Source organism: Aquarana catesbeiana, linkage group LG09 (assembly GCF_042186555.1).
Source record: "Aquarana catesbeiana isolate 2022-GZ linkage group LG09, ASM4218655v1, whole genome shotgun sequence".
NCBI classification, from domain to species: Eukaryota; Metazoa; Chordata; class Amphibia; order Anura; family Ranidae; genus Aquarana; species Aquarana catesbeiana.
In genome coordinates this window covers 272,514,182-272,527,873 of record NC_133332.1, presented here as the reverse complement: position 1 = coordinate 272,527,873, position 13,692 = coordinate 272,514,182, and the positions used below count along the sequence as shown (strand labels likewise).

At 43.4% G+C, this 13,692-nt stretch overlaps 1 protein-coding gene across 2 annotated transcripts in view; it reads right to left on the bottom strand.

Moving 5' to 3' along the window:
• SCAI (suppressor of cancer cell invasion) overlaps window positions 1-13,692 on the bottom strand; it is a 1,468,821-nt gene that overhangs the window by 418,556 nt on the left and 1,036,573 nt on the right. For both annotated transcript variants that reach the window (XM_073600351.1, XM_073600352.1), the window contains exon 13: window positions 13,519-13,600. In XM_073600351.1, coding sequence (XP_073456452.1) covers window positions 13,519-13,600 — 82 coding nt within the window. The remainder of the gene's footprint in view (window positions 1-13,518; window positions 13,601-13,692) is intronic.

The following is a 13,692-nucleotide window of genomic DNA, read 5'->3' as shown; positions in this document are numbered from 1 at the left end:
ACGAGGCTTGAAACGCAAGCCTTTTGTGTGAGTGGCTGAGAACACCAGCCGCTGATTGGTGATGTTGCGCCGTCCCGTTCTGCCTGCTCTATAACGAGGCTTGGAGCACAGGGTGACTGGTTGTGATTACCAGCTGCTGATTGGTGACGGCGCACCATCCTGTCATGTTTGGCCCATAATGAGGCTTGGAACACAAGCCGTTCTTGTTAGCAAATCGTCATTTGTACATACATGCATACAGCCTGGTTTTATTTGAAATGTTCACATTACAAGCCTGATCGTTCACTAGATCGTTTTATTTTTTAATTATGATGTTAGGATTGTGGATTTTTTATATCCTCATGTTTATCTCGTTTCACTTCCGGTTCCGCCATGTTGTGGGCGGATCTGTACATTTTTAATTTTGTCTACAGTCTATAAATAAGAGCAATGTGGGGAGGCTGATTTATGCCCCTGTAGAAGACTATGCAGTCGAAATGCGTAGGGATAGCATTTTTAGCTTCCCACATTGCCATTTTTTATCTTTTATTGATCACTTTTATCCTTGTATGGTGATTTGTCCCAATAAAATCCCATTTGTTTTGACCTACACCATGTGGAGCCCCCTTTTTTCTTTTCCATGCTGAACCATCACTCCTGGATCGTTCCCCCTTGGTAACCGGGAACTTGAGGGATAGTCGTTCCACTCCTGTTCATGCCTACCATCATCGGTTTGGGTTTACGGCCTACAAGATACCACCTGGTTTGGACACCACGGGAGACACCATCCGGTCTAGATACAACGGGAGAATCTCCCCATACCTTTCTGACATACTGCCATAAGGTACGTGCGTCCTACGGATCTGGTAAGGGTACCCCCTCATTCCTATTGAATTCTCGTACGTTTCTAGATGCTCATCGGCAGCCTCCTATTTGAAGAGACATTCCTCTATTATTTCTACAGGAACTTCTACTTTTACTGTTTTTCACTTTGCTGTTCCATATTTACATAGGACATTATTTTATGCTTAATTTTTCACGATATTATTATTTTTTGTAGAGACATTACTCCCCAATGGACTTTTTTCATATACTTCTTTTTGCTGTTCCATATTTCACATAAGATATTCCAATTATATTTGTTTTTTGATATTTTCTCACATCTGCAATAGGTGTTCACATAGGATATTTTATCAATATTTATTTTAAATCTGCAAAGGTGTTCACCTCACATGTTTATTCGCACATGTTTAATATTGTAGCGCCGCACTTGTTTGTTGTTTCATCTCCAGGCTTAGTCTGTCTCCCCTTCCACCATGTGAGTGCTATTGTTGCTCATAAAAACTTAGTTTATAATAAACTGTGTCACACTATGTCTGCCTGGCGCCTCTCTGTCCTCCTATATTACATTTTAATTGGACTATGATAATTGTAGCTATAATGTATTTTATATCATTTTTGCATTACATTTTATGCATGCATTTTTTTATGTATTTGTTTTTATTTCAAGGTTTTATGTGTTTTTAAAAAATTATTTGGTATGCTATGATTACTGGAAAATTTGAGTTTTTTAGGGTGTACAGAGGAATAGTGAGTGTTTTTTTTTTGATAGTCTGCATACTATTGGCTTTTTATTGGTAATTGGATCGATTGTAGTGAATTGATAAGTGTATGGGGGACAAGGGAGTAAGCACTGAAATGTCTGAGGTAGAGATGGGATTTGTTTTTTAGATTGACTGGTTATCAGTAATATTGGTAAGAGATAGGATTTTATATTTTTGGGAGAGATTTAAACTTTTTAGAAGGTTTTGCCCACCTCCTATTTAATTTACAGTGGTTAGCTCTTCCTCTGAAATTTTGAAGGCTTTAAATCATAAAGGAACTTCGCATTTAAGGATTCATTAGACACAGACTGAGCCATCCCCTTGAGAAAGTCCTCTACAGATGAAATGTTGTTGGGGCGTGGTTCAATCTGTGTATGCAGGCTGTCAAGTCAGGAAATACCAAGAAGAAAGACCAGAGGCTCAGGAGAGCAGCAGCTATAGCTGACAGCTATCCGCATTGAGTCCTGGCAGCTCTGAGACAAGCTGAAAAATAGCTTGTGCTTGTAAGTAGGATTTTAAAGGAATTCAAATTGGTTGTTTTATGTGTCACAGAACGTCCCACACTCTGCTTGAGTGCTTCCGTCATATACCACTTCCTCCCAGTCTGGATACAGATATCAGATATTCCAACTGCTCCCAAGCACAAAACAAGGCGACACTTGTTTAGAGGCTAACATGGACTGTTTATTATAACTAGAATACAAGACTTTTTATACAGTAGAAGAGGAGGTTCCCCCCTCCTGCTCATATTACTCTAACAATACAACTGTAACCTAATTAACATGAGCTAGCTAACTAATCCCTTTAAGCAGCTGATGTGACTCTGTGCCCATCAGGATTTCACGACAGGTCAGACTTGTTGTCACCGAGCTTCACACAGTACATTAAACACAATAGCAGGAGCTAATTACAATTAACAATACTAACAACAATGAGTTGAATACTCTTAGAACCTGTGGTAAGCCAGACTAGACTCATTTACATTAAACACATTATAGCAGACATCAGACAGGTGAGTGGAATTGATGGCATTATCAATCTCCTCACAGTATGAGTCCCAACAGTATGACTCAGTCACTATTGCTAATATGGCAAATACAGGGTCCCCAGAGTCTGTGTGTCCTGGGGGACAAGGACTCAAAGCCAAAGTAACAACACCTCAAGGGTACCCCAAATGCCAGGGCCCATAATCTGTAATTTTTTCAGATCTGTTTTTAGAAAGGCAATTACATTTGGTGAGTTTGTACCCTAATGGGAGCGGGTTGCATTGCGTGGAGTATTAACTATTTTGAATGAAGATTAAAAGCACAGCACACGTAGCACTTTTTTGGAAGTGGACTTTAATTTTATGAATGACTGTAAAGGGGTTGTAAAGTCAGAAGGTTTTTATCTTAATGAATTCTATGCATTAAGATAAAAAGCCTGCTGTGTGCAGAAGCCCTCCTCGGGCCCTCTAATACTTACCGGAGCCCCCTCTCCAGCAATGTTCACGAGTGTCTCGGCCATCTGGGACTCTCCCTCCTGATTGCCTGAGACACAGCAGTGGCGCTATCGGCTTCCACTGCTTTCAAAGTCAGTTAGTTAATCAGGAGAGAGAGGGGGCAGGGAAGAAACTGCAGCTCCGTGTCTTAACCACTTGCGGTCCTCTTCTTCAGTGAGCGTTCCGATTTCCGATAAAAGTGGTCTCTGTCGTGGATTCGCCGCAAAATCACTTTTATCGGCAGCAGGAGAGGGGCCCCCCTTCCACCGATCTCCGGTGCTCTTCGTCGCTGCGGAGGCGATCGGGTCTGCTCCCTGGCTTGGTATGGAGACGTGTGAGGGGAAGATGGCCCCCACCCATCTCCATACCATTGCAGGGCGGAAGCGACATCAAAATGTCACTTCCGCCCATAGCTCTTAAAGGGCCATTTTTTTTATTATTTTCTTTTAAATGACAACTTATTTTATTATTGCATTTTAGTATAAATATGAGATCTGAGGTCCTTTTGACCCCAGATCTCATATTTAAGAGGTCCTGTCATGCTTTTTTTTCTATTACAAGGGATGTTTACATTCCTCGTAATAGAAATAAAAGTGACACAATTTTTTTTTAAGAGAACAGTGTAAAAAAAAAAAAAAAAAGGTAAAATAAATAAGAAAAACATTTTTAAACGCGCCCCATCCTACTGAGCTCGCGTGCAGAAACGAACACACATGTGAGCGGCGCCCGCATATGGAAACGGTGTTCAAACCACACATGTGATGTATCAACGCAATCGGTAGAGCGAGAGCAATAATTCTAGCCCTAGACCTCCTCTGTAACTCAAAACACGCAACCTGTAGAATCTTTTAAACCTAGCCTATGGAGATTTTTAAGGGTAAAAGTTTGTTGCCATTCCATGAGCGGACGTAATTTTGAATCGTGACATGTTGGGTATCAATTTACTCGGCGTAACATCTTTCACAATATAAAAAAATTGGGCTTTACTGTCGTTTTATTTTTTAATTCAAAAAAATTTAATTTTTTTCCAAAAAAAGTGCGCTTATAAGACCGCTGCGCAAATACGGTGTGACAGAAAGTATTGCAATGACCGCCATTTTATTCTCTAGGGTGTTCGAAAATATATATAATGTTTGGGGGTTCTCAGTAATTTTCTAGCAAAAAAATCTGTTTTTAACTTGTAATCACCAAATCTCAGAAAGAGGCTCGATCCTAAAGCCCAAAAGTGGAACTTCCTTTCATTTGTCTCCTCTCCCCCTACGGTGCCACAATTGGCACCCTTCGGGGGGGAGAGGGGGGTGAGGATACCTGTCTTTGACAGATATCCTGTGCCCACTTTCGGCAGTCCGGGTCGCGGCCCGTGACATTACAGTGGGGCTCCCTCCTCCTCTCCCTGTCGCCGGGCCAGTAGGAGAGAGGAGCGGGGTCTCGCGCATGCGCAGTAGGGTTCCTGGCGTGAATTTGGTACAAGAGGAATCAGAGGGCCCTGCTCGCTAGAGCTTACAATCTAGGAGGGAGGGTCATTTGATACAAAAGGTAATAGCTGTGGGGGATGAGCTGATGGAGAAAGTAAAACAGTGTATTAGTTAGAAGCAGGATAAGCTTCTTTAAAGAGAAGGGTTTTCAGGGATCGCCTAAAGATGGATAGATTAGGGGACAGTCAGACAGATTAGGGTAGGGAGTTCCAAAGGATGGGAGAAGCTCTGGAGAAATACTGTAGGCGAGCATGGGAGGAGGTGACAAGTGAGCTAGAGAGCAGGAGGTCTTGGGAGGACAGAAGAGAGTAGCTTGGTTGGTATTTTGAGACTAGGTTAGTGACGTAGCTGGGGGCAGAGTTGTGGATAGCTTTGCAAATTATTTTTAGTACTTTGAATTTTATTTAATGGGTGAGTGCCCAGTGCCGGCAGCACTCATGCAGCCACAGACCATGACACTACCACCACCATGCTTGACTGTAGGTAAGACACATTTGTCTTTGTACACCTCACCTGGATTCTGCCACAAATGCTTTTTTAGATTAATGAGACCAAGATAAACTTATTTGGTTCATCTGAACCAAATAAGTTTATCTTGGTCTCATCAGACCACAGGACATGGTTCCAGTAATCCATGTCCTTAGTCTTCTTGTCTTCAGCTGGCTTTTTTACGCATCATCTTTAGAAGAGGCTTTCTTCTGGGATGACAGCCATGCAGACCAATTTGATGCAGTGTGTGGCATACAGTCTGAGCACTGACAGGCTGACCCCCCACCCCTTCAACCTCTGCAGCAATGCTGGCAGCACTCATGTGTCTATTTCCCAAAGATAACCTCTGGATAGGACGCTGAGCAAGTGCACTCAACTTTTTTAGTTGACCATGGTGAGGCCTGTTCTGAGTGGAACCTGTCCTGTTAAACCGTTGTGTGGTCTTGGCCACCGTGCTGCCGCTCAGTTTCAGGGTCTGGGCTATCTTCTTATAGCCTAGGCCATCTTTGTGTAGGGCAACAATTCATTTTTTTCAGATCCTCAGAGAGTTCTTTGCCATAAGGTGCAATGTGGAACTTCCAGTGACCAGTATGACAGAGTGAGAGCGATAACACCAAATTGAACACACCTGCGACCTTGTAACACTAACAAGTCACATTACACCGGGGAGGGCAAATGGCCAATTGAGCCCAATTTGGACATTTTCAGTTAGGGGTGTACTCACTTTTGTTGCCAATGGTTTAGACATTAATGGCTGTGTGTTGAGTTATTTTGAGGGGACAGAAAATGTACACTGTTATACAAGCTGTACACTCACTACATTACATTGTAGCAAAGTGTCATTTCTTCAGTGTTGTCACATGAAAAGATATAATAAAATATTTACAAAAATGTGAGGGGGTGTTACTTTTGTGAGAAATTGTATATATTCATATCCCTTACAAGATACTCTTGTAAGGGATATGTATCTCATCTGTATTAATAGAAAACCTTTATGAATACATTGATATAAAAAATAAATGACAAGCACATTTAAGATGCGCTTTGGTGAACACAAACAAAACATCCTAAAATGTTGTCCCCCTGCTGCCATTTTCCAGGATGTGCACAACAAGAATCCCACAGGCCTTAAAGGTTACGGTATAGAATCCACAGTAGGGATCTCAAATAGTGGGTTGAGGCATCAGAGATTGTGCAATTGGATTCGCCAATTGGGCTTCTTGGCTTCGAAAGGCTTGTATGAGGGCTTGGACATCCATGCAGTACTATATTGATAGGAGTTGAACACTTGATATAGGAGGGTTTAGCATGGGTTAGCACACATTTCTTCTTATTTATTCTCACATGTGGTATGTGTTCCTAGTAGGCTGATCAATATTTCATTTATTTATATAATTATTTTCATATCAATGTATTCATAAAGGTTTGCTATTAACTAATACTGATGAGATACATACCTCTTACAAGAGTATTTTTCTATAGTTAGAGCTGGTTGAAGGGGGTTATTCATCACATTAATGGGATTCATAATATCTGAATGGGTTCCCTTTGATCCCTAGACTATGATCTTTTCAGTGCCTTTTTTTTTAAATCAATCATGTTTTGAAAAAAATAGTTTTTAGATTAATTATATATATTTATTATGATTTAATATTTTTGACTGCATGAGTATATATATGTAGCACTTTTAAATATAATATATATATCTCAATTTATAGCATGTATATTTTATTATTAGATTACATTTACAGGAATTGGTCCCATGTTGGGGCTAGGTACAATTTCTATTAATAGCTGATGCAGAGCTCTCACCTCTACCACAGGCAGGCCCGGACTGGGACAAAAAATAGGCCTGGGCATTTTAGACTGAGCAGCCCATGGCATATTTACCGAGAGGCACAGAGAACATGGGGGGTGAAAAATGTGGGGGGGGGGTGGAGAATACAGGGGAGTGTGGAGAGCACTAGGGGGGCCGGAGAGCACTAGGGGGCCAGAGAGCACAGGGGGTGAAGAGCACGGGGGGTGGAGAGCACTAGGGGGAGCCAGAGAGCACAGGGGGGTTGGAGAGCACTGAGGGGGTGGGGACCACAGGGGGCTGGAGAGCACAAGCAGGGGCAGAGAACACTGAAGGTGTACAGCACAGGGGGGTGAAGGGCACAAGGGGGGCGAAGAGTACAGAGGGGCTGGAGAGCACTAGAGGGGCTGGAGAGCACGGGGGGGGGGAGAGCACGGGGGGGGCGGAGAGCACGGGGGGGCAGAGAACACAGGAGGGGCTGGAGAGCACTGGGAGGGGCTGGAGAGCACTGGGAGGGGCTGGAGAGCAAAGGGGGGCCTGAGAGCACTGGGAGGGACTGGAGAGCACTGGGGGGCTGGAGAGTAAAGGGGGGCTGATGAGCACAGGGAGCCTGAGAGCATGGGGGGGATGAGCACAGGGGGGCCTGAGAGCACTGGAAAGGGCTGGAGAGCCCTGGGAGGGGCTGGAGAGTGCAGGGGGCTGATGAGCACAGGGGGGCTGAAGAGCTCAGGGGGGCCTGGGAGCACTGGGGGGGTCTGGAGAGCACTGGGGGTCTGGAGAGCACTGGGGGGCGGAGAGTAGAGGGGCTGATGAGCACTGGGAGGGGTTGAAGAGCTCTGGGGGGGCCAGAAGTGTACAGGGGATGGAGAGCACTGAGGGAGCGGGGACCACAGGGGGCTGGAGAGTACAAGCAGGGGCAGAGAACTCGGAAGGTGAACAGCACAGGGGGGTGAAGGGCACAAGGGGGTGCGAAGAGTACAGAGGGGCTGGAGAGCACTAGAGGGGCTGGAGAGCACTGGGGGTGCCCGGAGAGTACAGGAGGGCCTAAGAGCACTGGGAAGGGCTGGAGAGCACTGGGGGGTTGGAGAGCAAAGGGGGGCCGGACAGCACAGGGGGGCCTGAGAGCACTGGGAAGGGCTGGAGAGCATTGGGGGGCTGGAGAGTAAAGGGGAGCTGATGAGCACAGGGGGCTTGAGAGTATGGGGGGCGATGAGCACAGAGGGGCTTGAGAGCACTGGGAAGGGCTGGAGAGCACTGGGAGGGGCTGGAGAGTGCAGGGGGCTGATGAGCACAGGAGGCCCTGAGAGCACTGGGGGGACTGGTGAGCACTGGGGGTCTGGAGAGCAATGGAGGGGGCGGAGAGTGGAGGGGCTGATGAGCACTGGGAGGGGTTGAAGAGCTCTGGGGGGGCCCGAAGTGTACAGGGGATGGAGAGCACAAGGGGGGGGGCGTAGAGCACTGGGGATCCTGAGAGCATGGGGGGGCGGGCACCTGAGAGCACTAGGGGGCAGTAGAAAGAAGCTGGATAGGAGAAGCAGCTGCATACACAGTAGAATAATCCATCTCTATTTTTCTCCTACAGCCTCTGAATGCCCACGGAAGAGAGAGAATGAGAAGCAGGCATTCAGAGGCTGTAGGAGAAGGCTGTAGGAGAAAAATAAAGAAATGGATTCTTCTACTGTGTATGCAGCTGCTCCTCCTATCCAGGCGCACACATGGGGAGCCACACTCACTTCCCCTCCCGTCCGGCGGCCGCGTCTTGTGTAGATCCCCTCCCTCTTCATGGTCACAGGTAACGTGACCTGTAGTCTCCATCCCCCGGCCCGACGGCCGAACTGTAATGGCGGCCGGCCAGCCAGCCAGCCGTGGAGAGGCCGAGTAAGCGGTGGGGGCTCAAGGAGCAGCTCAGCTGCCTTGGCTCCACAAGCACATGCGGCCCGATGGCCCCGGCCCACCCAAGTGCCCGGTGTGCTCTATGGCCAGTCCTGGCCTGACCACAGGCACACACCTTTGTAGATCTCATGATGCTGAAAGACTGTTGGTAAGTCTCAGGATGGCTATCTGTGGGACCAGGGCTGGCCCAAGACATTGTGCTACCCCCCCCCCCCAAAAAAAAAGACTCACGCCCAACACAAGGCCCCCACATTCATGATTTTATATCATAACTAAAATTGAATTGATCAGAAAATCAGATTAATGCCATAAATCTATTCCCTATTTTGTAGATGCTTTAACTTTCATGCAAACCAATCAATATACACTTATTGCGATTTTTTTTTAACCAAGAATATGTAGCAGAATAAATATTGGCCTAAACTGATGAAGGTTTTTTTTTTTTTTTATAGCCAATATCTATAGGAGGGGTTTCATGTCAAGTTTCATTTTATACAGCATGTCTTATTTTCAGTTTGATGTGTATTATATGTGAAGTTGCGCATCAGTGACCGGTATTGTCGTAATATTGAGACTGAGATTTCCGTACATTCTACCATTATTGTTAAGTTATTTATCAGTAAGTTAGTGCTGCACTTTTTTTTTTTGTGGTTTGGGAACACATAACAGAGCTTAGCGGCAAGCCTTTTACTGACACTTTTTTTATTTTACCTCCAGTATTTTATTGTAAATAGTAGTGTGGTGATTACCTAAAATACTAAAGATCGGCATGTGGAATTAATAAACCTCAACAAATTTCAGCCCCCCAAGGTCAATGTTCCTGGCTGCTGAGTTCATCGCCCCATCCCTGCACTCAGTGCACTGATTGGCAGCACTGACAGGCAGCAATGATTGGCACTGATAGGCAGCACTGATTGGCACTAATAGAAAGCACTGATTGGCAGCACTGATGGGCCCTGATTGGCACTAATAGGTGCCACTTATTGGCAGCACTAATGGTACTGATAGGCTGCGCTGATTGGCACTAATAGGCAGCACCGAGTGGCAGCATTTAGTGGCACTAATTGGCAGCACTAATGGACACTAATTGGCAGCACTGATGGGTGCTGTTAGGTGGCACTCATGGGCATTGATTGGCAGCACTGATGGGCACTGATTGAAAGCACTGGCACTGATTGGCGGCACTGATTAGCACTGGTAGGTGGCACTGATTGGAAACACTGATTAGCACTGATAGGTGGCATTGGTTGGCACTGATATAAGGCAACACTGATTGGCACTGACAGGTGGCACTGATTGGAAACACTGATTAGCACTGACTGGCACTGACAGATTGCACTGATTGGAAGCACTGATAGGTGGCACTGATTGGAAACACTGGTACTGATAGGTGACACTGATTGACACTGACAGGTGGCACTGATTGGCATTAATTGGCACTGACAGGTGGCACTGATTGGCACTGGCAGGTGGCACTGATTGGCATTGATTGGCACTGAGCAATATTTGTTTTTTAATACCTCAGATCAGGAAAAAATGAATTTTTGCCACTAGATGGTGCTTACAAATAAACAAAATAATTATATAACACAGAATATAGCAAGTATGGTTGGAGTTTTGCAGATGTGTGTCACATTCTTCCATCAAACTTTTTATATACCGTGTTGCTATGGTCATTTTAGTGACTTTTTATAGCACAAATAAGGAAAAACATTTTAAGACCACATATTGTTTTGGAAGCTAGGCATTCCCTATTGATATGCAAATTAACAAATTGGACTGGTTCATGAACTCAGGACAGGAAATTATGCAGGCAGGAATAGAGGGGGAGGGGAAAGGACTTGAACAAACCATGTGCTCAAGACAAAGGAGCACTAAGAACAGCCATTTGCAGGATTTCAGAGAAGCAAAAGGCAGTCTGGAAGATCCTGGATCATGACTCCATAAAAAAGACTGAACATGTAAACTTTACCTGGGGATGGCACTAAATCTACAACTCAAGTTAAGTCATTTTCTTAGTGTATCCCTCTTGCATAATTCATGCTAATTTGCTGGGAAAGATAGATAGTGTGGGTATATTGCATGCATATTTTGGAATACTTTGTATGCAGTGAATTGTTTTTTTTGCTGTTGTATGTACAGCCTGTTTACTAAAACAAACATTCATACCCTATGGAAGTTTTTTTTTATGCTTCTTTGCTTATACCGCAAAGTAACCTAAATAGATGCAAAACAAAACATGCACATATGTTTTTTACCTTTATCTGCATTTTTCGTGCAGAAAATGTAGTGATATATTCAATGATTTTATATTACTAGATAACTAAAGCAACTGTATTTATAAAAAAAGGGCTACTTTTATAACTCTTACTAACCGGTTCTATAGACCTGACTGCTAGATTATGTAATAAAATCTATTATCAGAAAATTGCTTTTTGGATTGAAATTCTGACATTTTTTTTTATTTCTCCACCCACAATTACATATTACAGGAGCTATTTCTATTTTGTAAGGGAATATGTTACATAGTTAGTCAGATTGAAAAAAGACACAAGTCCATCTAGTTCAACCAAAAAATAAAATAATAATACAATCCCATAAAATGTAGAATTCAAACACCCACATTAGGAAATCAAGTGTGCTCTATGACCGGATTTATTATTCAATGGTATTTTGAACAGAAAAACTAAAACTTTACTCAGGCATAATTTGGTAATAGGTGGAAACTGCAGGCCTGATTCAGCCCATGGTTACTTACTGCATATTACTTGAATACATCAAGATTAACCCTGCCAACATTTTTAATTCTGTTCCTGTCTACCTGGGAGTTGTGGGTGTTGTCACTCCCCTTTTTTGTATCATAGCACTTTCTGATGCATTCTCCAAAATATAAGAAAAAACTAAAATGGGCAATGCAGATGTGCATGAATTCAAGAGATCTTACCAATAGAGTCCCCAAGAACTATATGTGGCTTAGTGCCCAGCACATACCAAAAACTAAAATATGTTTTGGGTGAATTGGCCTTCTACTAGTGAAAAAAGTAGTTATTTCCCCTGACTTCCCTAGAGGCCAGTTTACACCATGCCCGCTGAAATCGCACTGCACAGATCTGCATGTGAATCGCATGTGCAGGTCTGTGCGGTACGATTTCAGCCCATTCATTTTGATTGGGCTAAATCGCACCACACTAAAAGTGCACTACATTTTAAAATGCACTGCAATCGGATCACATGGTACAAAAGTACCATGCGATCCAATGCGAGGAAACGCACTGCATTTGCGACCTGTGTTTGGGGTGTCAAGTTTGTATTGACACCTGATGCAGATTGCAAATGGAGTGCGTTTTGCATGTGGTGTAAATCGCACAGGAACATGCTATGTGTGGGCATGGTGTGAACCTGCCCTAAAACTCTGTACCTTCAAAATTGGTGATCTCTGAGTTTGAACACTCTCAGCCAACTATATAATGGAGAGGCAAATGCTTTGAGAATTTACACAGAACATACCTCATTCCCAATAAAGATTTTTATAAATACTGTATCTGTCAGAGTCTTGTTTGCTTTGAGATGACCTATGCAAACTTTTATCACCAGGAATGTTTTTCTCTAGCTCACTGGAGCACTGAAACACGCTAAAGGCATAGTGTGACCCTACTGTATCCTTACTCAACCTTTGACCGGAAAAGTCTCTTAGGATGAAACTCTGGGAAACAGATCTAGCTCAAACATTTTCAGGAATGAAATTGCAGCAAGCAACAGAATGGTCTCTTCAATACTCTAAATGTGTAACACACTGGGAATCCTCTCAAGTTATCTCACAAATCAACACTCAAACAAACCCAGCACTTGCACTGCTACACCTGGGCACTGACCAATGGCCATGCAACTTAAGAGATTTCCCAATTCATGCCCTTATAGCGGCTAGAAAAACTGTAGCCGGGGCCTGGAAGCAAAAGAGTGCTCCAGATAAAACACTCTTTATATTTTAACTTAATGAACAAACCCAATTCAAACTCATATTTGATGTTAAAAATAGAACATGGGAAGCCCTTTGAAAAAGATGGGAAAATTTGGCCTACACACTCCGAATGCACAGCTATATGTAAATATTTTAATGTTATAATCACTGAAAAATGTGCATCTAAATTGCATACTCCTATATGTCCTTAGTAGCTTAATTTAATTTCCCTACCTATGCTCATAACAACCAAGACAGTACTAACTGAGACAGGCACTAATCAAAACTAGACTCTCTCCTCTGTTTTTTTTTTTCTTTATTATTTTCCTTTCTATATATACTGTACATTTGCTACTATCAAACCAATGTCTGACTAAAGACTTATTGTATATCACTTTCGTGAGTATTTTAACTCTTTTGAAGTGCCTTTTTCTTGTCACATGGATTGAAAACTTCTGGCTTGCAGATTTTGTGTAAAAAGCATAATAATGTAAGTAAAGAAAAAAAAAACCTTCTGGTTCCAATTGTGAGCTGCAAAATGCAGATCAAAGCCAGCTGACACCTTGCGCTGCTGACCTCCACAGATATCACATCAAACAGTGTCTGCTAGAAGCAGTTGGCATCATAGCTGTTGGTGCTGGAACTCCTAACAATATCAGCTTGTGGCTAATCCTTGGAGGCCCAACAGCTATCACCATACTCCTACTATAAAGAAAATGTAAGGACATCCTGGCTGAACAGTCTTTTAATCTACTTGCGGCTAGTAATTTAGTTAATGTACAGTACTGTAATCTGCAAAGTCCTGATAGCTATGTCATATTCAGAAAAATGAAAAGCTGTAATACCTTGTATGCCACGCTGTTAGATGAATCCACAATGATAAATAAGGGCTTCCTGGTAAAGGGGTAGAGATCTCCAGGATGAAGGCTGTAAAAAAACAGTTTAGTAAAATTGACAGGTTAAACATCAGGATAACAGTTGTATTCTTGTCAGGTATATTGGCACAATGATAAATAACA